This window comes from Copadichromis virginalis, linkage group LG11 (assembly GCF_057382275.1).
Source record: "Copadichromis virginalis isolate Kocher_CV1m ecotype Utaka linkage group LG11, C_Virginalis_male_GT1.1, whole genome shotgun sequence".
NCBI classification, from domain to species: domain Eukaryota; kingdom Metazoa; phylum Chordata; class Actinopteri; order Cichliformes; family Cichlidae; genus Copadichromis; species Copadichromis virginalis.
This window is the reverse complement of record NC_140628.1, coordinates 38,615,804-38,621,803: the sequence shown is the minus strand read 5'-3', so window position 1 is coordinate 38,621,803 and position 6,000 is coordinate 38,615,804. Positions and strand designations below refer to the sequence as shown.

General features: G+C 46.5%; 1 protein-coding gene across 5 annotated transcripts in view; it reads right to left on the bottom strand.

The window, feature by feature from the left end:
* gramd1a (GRAM domain containing 1A) overlaps positions 1 to 6,000 on the bottom strand; it is a 45,840-nt gene continuing 39,840 nt past the window's right edge. For all 5 annotated transcript variants that reach the window (XM_085472390.1, XM_085472385.1, XM_085472387.1 and 2 more), the window contains 6 exons: positions 4,625 to 4,728; positions 2,976 to 3,206; positions 2,739 to 2,823; positions 1,414 to 1,521; positions 432 to 552; positions 1 to 348 (listed from right to left, as the gene is read on the bottom strand). In XM_085472390.1, coding sequence (XP_085328516.1) covers positions 253 to 348; positions 432 to 552; positions 1,414 to 1,521; positions 2,739 to 2,823; positions 2,976 to 3,206; positions 4,625 to 4,728 — 745 coding nt within the window. In that variant the 3' untranslated portion in view covers positions 1 to 252. The remainder of the gene's footprint in view (positions 349 to 431; positions 553 to 1,413; positions 1,522 to 2,738; positions 2,824 to 2,975; positions 3,207 to 4,624; positions 4,729 to 6,000) is intronic.

The window sequence follows — 6,000 nt, the reverse complement described above, 5'->3', positions numbered from 1 at the left end:
CACACACACACGCACGCGCGCACGCACACGCACACACACACACACACGCACGACTTGCAGCTGCAGGGAAATTATTGCTGTGGTCCTGAAAGCTTCCAGTCTGAGTTCACTCGAGGTGAACGTCGTGGTTTCAAGTCAGTCAGGCGAGGAGAGTTCTGAGCGGCGTCCTCTCTCACCGGGGTTCAAACAGGAAACGATCCGAATCTCTGCGGGTTCGGAGGTTGGGAGGGGGGCAGTCGGAGCAGGCGAGGTTCAGGCCTCGGTCAGGGACTCCGCGTCAGCAGGGGGGTCCTGCTTGACCTCTGGGACCACGATGCCCTGGTGGAGCTTCTCTAAAGACTGCTTCATCTGGAGACAGAGAGAGGCACACGCTGGGTTATAATCTGTGAGCTGAAGCCAGCCGTCAACGCAAACTGAAGCGGGACGCCAACCTGGTCGAGCAGCGAGACGGAGGACTGCAGGATCTGCTGCCACTTGCTGAGCTGGGCCTGATGAAACTGCCTCTGCAGCTGCAGGACCTGAGCCCACTCCCCAGCTGTCTGAGGCAAAGGACTGAGGGGTGAGGAGGAGGAAGGAGAAACAAGAGGAAGAAGAAGAGCTCTTTAACCCAGAGTCAACAGCACAAAGTGACCTTTTATGTTTTTGTCTAAGAAACAAACTGAGCAATAAATTAGACAAAAAATCAAAAGTAATACAAATGAAAACTCATAAACAGACTTGTCAGAAGGTTCAATACAAGCTTCCAAAAATGTGAATGTCCATGTGCGTTAGTGTGCGAGCAGGAACTCAAACTTTTAGGTTGAAAGTGCACTTCCTGTCCTGTGTGCTGTCCAAAGCACCGAAACATGTTTGAAAACTCAGCAGGTTATTAAAAATATCCACAAACCCGTCCGTGAGCGGTTTCATGGACGAACTATTTTCTTCCAACCAAACCGAGCGTGTCACAGCGTGCAGGAGGCGGCCACACAAACCCGAGGATCAAACCTTTCGCTCCTCACGGGATGGAAACAGTGACGTCCACCTGCAACGTTAGCTCGCTTCACACTTCTGTAACTGGCGGATGTAGACGGTAGAAAGAAAATAGTCCCTGCGTCACAGAGAATAAGACAAGACGGGACTTCCTTCCTGCTGAAAGCCAGTTTTTTATTTGTTTGTTTTGCCGTTTGGTTCATTTTGTGTGAAATAGATTTTTTTATTGCTTAAATGATCCTCATCCTATTTTTACTGATCTTATCCCCTTTAAAACTTCTTGTTCTGACCTGTTGCTATGCAGTAACAGAGCTGTGGTCCCCCACAGGAGCAACTCACGCCAAACACCAATTATCCTTCCCAGAGGAACGTGTGTGTGTGTGTGTGTGTGTGTGTGTGTGTGTGTGTGTGTGTGTTTAAGGAAAGCAGGGCGGTGTCTTTTACCTGTCAGCAACAGAGTAGGAGTGCCACGTCTCCAGTGTATGTGCGGCTCTTTCCAGAGCGTACAGCTTGTAGAACAGCAGCATGTTGAGCGCCACCAGCACCACCAGACTGACGGGGACAGAGAGCGCACAGAGGTCAGAGTCACTCAGCACCAACCACAATCTGAAAATGTTTCACACTGAACCACACGGACAGCAGGAAGGTCGAAAAACCAACGGAACAAAAGAACACAAATATTTGTGGGTTTGTTGGAGTCTGAGCTGTTACAGGAAGAATCCACCGTCAGCTAACACACACACAGGCTAATTTCAAGGCTTCTTTTCATTTTTGTTCAATTTTCCGTCTTACTGGAAACCTTTAACTAGACTTCATCCCAGCCACGATACAAACGACACAGACGGCAGGCTGCGGCCTTTAAGCTGGTCTCACTGCAGCACATGTGTGTCAAACCTGCTGAGGAGGTATGACCAGCAGGTTTGGATTAAAAACTTCTGAAACAGTTCTTTGATTGATTCTAATTTTGTAACTTTGTTGCACCGACCTTGTTCAGTTTAAAACTTCTTATTTTACAAATAAATCAGACGTGAGGGCGACGGTTTCGCTCAGTGCTTCTGTCTCTACACCGTCTCTATCCAATAAAGGCTAAAATGTGGTGTCACATTTCTTCAGACAGATTTCATCTTTTTTTTTTATATGACTTAAAATCTGGTTATGAATCCTCGTTTAAATAATCCTCCTCCCTTTGGGGACAGATAATCGTACGTTTATGAGAGCAGCTTAAAATAATCAGCAGCTGTGCTTTTAGACCGAAGAGAAATGAACCTCATTTATCACATTTCATTTGAATTTGTCAAAGCTTCACGTTCAGCCTGAACGGTGGATTTTTCCTGTACGTTTGTGCTCAGAGGTCATATTTAAACAGCCAGTGGTGTAACGTTTAAAGCCTCTCATACGAACCTGATACAGATCCTACGCACAAGAAGTAATGCAGAAAGGAGGGAAAAAGAGAAATGGCAAGAAAGGCATCGTGAGGCCGTTAGTAAGCAGAAGGATCGATTGTGTCTGCATGAGCAACATTCAGCAGCGCACTGAGCAGCAGCGAGCTACTTTAACCAGAGACATACAATCAAAGCAGGGCTGTGATCAGCTCACAGTACAGAGAGCACACGTCGTGCACCGGTCCTGACGCCGCCGTGCAACAGTACAACCCCTCCTCATACAACCGTCTCCGCTGCTGCTGATTAAATAAGACCACACATGCTGGACAGACAGAGCGACGCTCACCCACAGATCCAATCCACACACTCGACTCCACAAACACTTACATGAAGCTGACGATGAGGAGGATGGTGGATATGCCGTTGTGCCCGCCGCCACGCGATCGCTCCCCCAGCTTCATAAACTGAGAGCCTAAAGGACACAACAGTGAACACTTTGTTACTGAATCAATTAGAAATCAGTGAGGTTGTGTTGGACGGCTGGAAAACCGAACACAACCACCAGAGGGCGTTACTGCACAGAGGCGGGACTCGCTGGTTGCGTCTGTATCCGGGCGGACTTACCGGCTTCTCTCGTGTCCCTCTCCTCTCCCACTCCTCTGTCCCCTCGGTCTCCACCACCCGCTCCTCCTCCTTCCCTCTCTCGTTCCCTCTCGCCCTGCCGCCGCGAGCACGTGCGTTTCCTGCGGCGCAAGCCGGGCGGGGTCTTGGCGGCGTCGGTGCCCACCGCTTCGCCTGTGGTCATCACGGTAACCTCAGTCTGCAGGAGTGTCTCCAGCTTGCACACCTCGCTCTCTGCGTGAGAGATTTAAAACCCAGAATGGAAGACCGGAGGGAAAATACCTCGCTCCGTGAGGTGTCACAACACGCCCCGAGTCCGGCCAAGTTCAAATTTGATGCAGTTTCAAGAACGTTATCCAAAATAAAAACTATATTTGAAACCTTGGAAAGTGGGACTGGCAGCCCCCGTGTCTGTTTTGTGACTTTCTTTAAACAGAAATGAACTTAATGGCTCCGGTTTGTCTTTTACATAAAGTATCAGCGCACACGCAGACGTCCAGGCGATCTCTTTAAAAGCTCCGGAGACGACCGCGACCAGACACGTACAGAAAAATGTGTACGTCTGCCTGATTACAGGCCGGAGCTTGTGACGGCGTGACAGAATGTAAGCTCTGATATCTGATATGCTCTCTGTCAGCGCCCATGTCTTGTTTATCTGTGGACAGCGTGAGGCCCACCTAAACATCCACTACACTCAGCGCACGAGCAGGAAATGAGTTATCATAATATCATTACAGGGATATTATGTTCTCTCAATCAGCTTCTAATGATTCACGTAATTTAATTCCCCATCAACAGTTTCATTCTCCATATTAAGACCTTTATAGTTATTAACAGAGCTGCAGGAGGAGCTTGGTTCAGGTTTAGTTCTAGTGAAGCTTCCTCATCAGTTCAGCTTCTTTAGAAAATGTAAATATTTAAATTCAAAACCATAAAACCTGAAAGAACATTTTGTTTTAGAGTCACTGCAGGAGTCTCCTCCCCTTTTCCTCAAGCTCCGCCCCCGTCCCTGTCAGTGCCACGTCTCCCAACCAGCCGTCCCACTGTCATCTCACAAAACTTCCCTTTCTCTCTTCCTGCCATCCTTCTGTCACAAATCACTCCTGACGCTCATCTCCACCCACTCCGCCCACTCCACCCTCTTCGTCACAGCTTCTACCTTCAACATCTCTGCTCCTTGCATCATCTTCACACTTTTTAAAGCAAGAAATTAGATTTTTTTTCCTTTTTCTTTATTTAAATTAGACTTAAGAATATTAATTGACTGCTCGTGGTCTCTGTGCAGTACCATCACAGGCCCCCAGGGGGCTGCGTGGACGCAGGTAAACAAGGCCTATATGAAATGGATTACCTAAAGATTTGTTGACATTTGAGACATCTGAATATAAATTTAATGCACTTTGCTCTAAATATAAGCTCACCGTGTTCAGTGTGGTGCAGTGTGAGACAACAGAAGCAAACTATCAAACGTTGTCAGCTCTCAAAGTTTTCTCTGTTCAAAGAACCTGAAGTTGTAGATAAACGGCTCGCGGCCACATTGCAAACCACATCAATCCTCCATCTCTCTGATCTGCAGCAGGAAGCATCCTTTTTTCTTTTAAATTAAGCATTTCCTGTTTGTTTCTCTCAGCGGCTCGGCTGCCCTGACTCACCCATGTGTTTGTAGTACTCTTCGATGCCGCTCCAGGTGTTTTTTTCGATCAGCGCCTTCACCAGGCTCCACGGCTGCTTCCTGTAGCAGATGTCTGAGGAAACTCTGCCAGAGGAGACGCAAAGGAACTTTTAAAGCATGCGCAACATTTTTAAGCATCATTTTTATTCTCTGGAAAGAAAAGCTCTTTAGTTGAACCTGCGCTGCATCACTTTGGTCTTAATCGGGACTTTTCTCAGCTCGTAACTACACACAGGGCCTCTTACATTTTCTACAGTCTGATCTGATAATTCAAACTCAAACTTCCGTTTGTATAAGAGCATTTCACAAAATTAGCAAGCTAGCGTGTTTCAGTCTACCAAAGAACTGCATCAAGTTCAGAGAATTACGCAAGTACAACTATGACTAAAGAGTCGAGCTCTGAATCGGGAGGATATTAAAAATCAAAAATAGGGGCGATTTTGATACCGTTTTCAGGTTAAACGACAAAGTGTGGCTTTGTGTATGTGTTTTAAAGTACAAACCTACCCCACATGGTGAAATGATTCAATATTTCACCCAGAATGCTTTTTTTTAAAGAGCATTGGCAGAAAATGGACGAAACACACAGGTACCCACGCATGTTCCTGTTACTCTACGTCACAGACGTCAGACTTCGATGTATGCCAGAATATTAATGCTTGAAGTTGGTTATGAATGATCCAGAGAGCATATTTAATGTGAATGCTCTCCAGGTGGGAACTTTGACACAATTTCTTGGGAAAGACATCTGTCAAAACAACCGACATCTCATATTTAGGTTCATGTAATCAGACAGAAAGCGACGACCAGGAGGAATATTTACAGCCTAAAGCAGAATGAACTTGGCTGCATTTGGGCTTGAGATGAAGATAACTGGGAACAGGAGAGCCACCGCTCTTACTTCAGCTAAGCTGTCTTCAGGCCATGTGCATAACGGTCTATTGAGAAACTACCGTCTGCTGCTTTTGGTGGAAAATGCTGAAAAATGCTCTTCAGTCTGGGAATGCTACAGTCAAGACTTCAGACATGTGGAGTGCCATTTCTATCACAGTCATGCTCACAGGCTGAGCAGAAATTAAACAAAATATTATTATTTGATTAAAAATTAAAATGTGTACTAAGACTAAACTAAACCCAAGTTTCTTTGGTGTTTGGTGAAAACAGCTGGCCTGACGAGGCTTCGGTCCGTCTGCGTTTTCAGACTTTTGGAGGTTTTCTGAGTCCGTTAAGCTTTTTCACTGCTTTTAATCATTAAAGTGGACCTCGCGCTTCACCGTGTGTGCTGGTGGTGCCTCTTTGAGCTCTTTAACGGATTATCTGACTGACAGCATTCGACACCAGTGGGTGATGATGTCA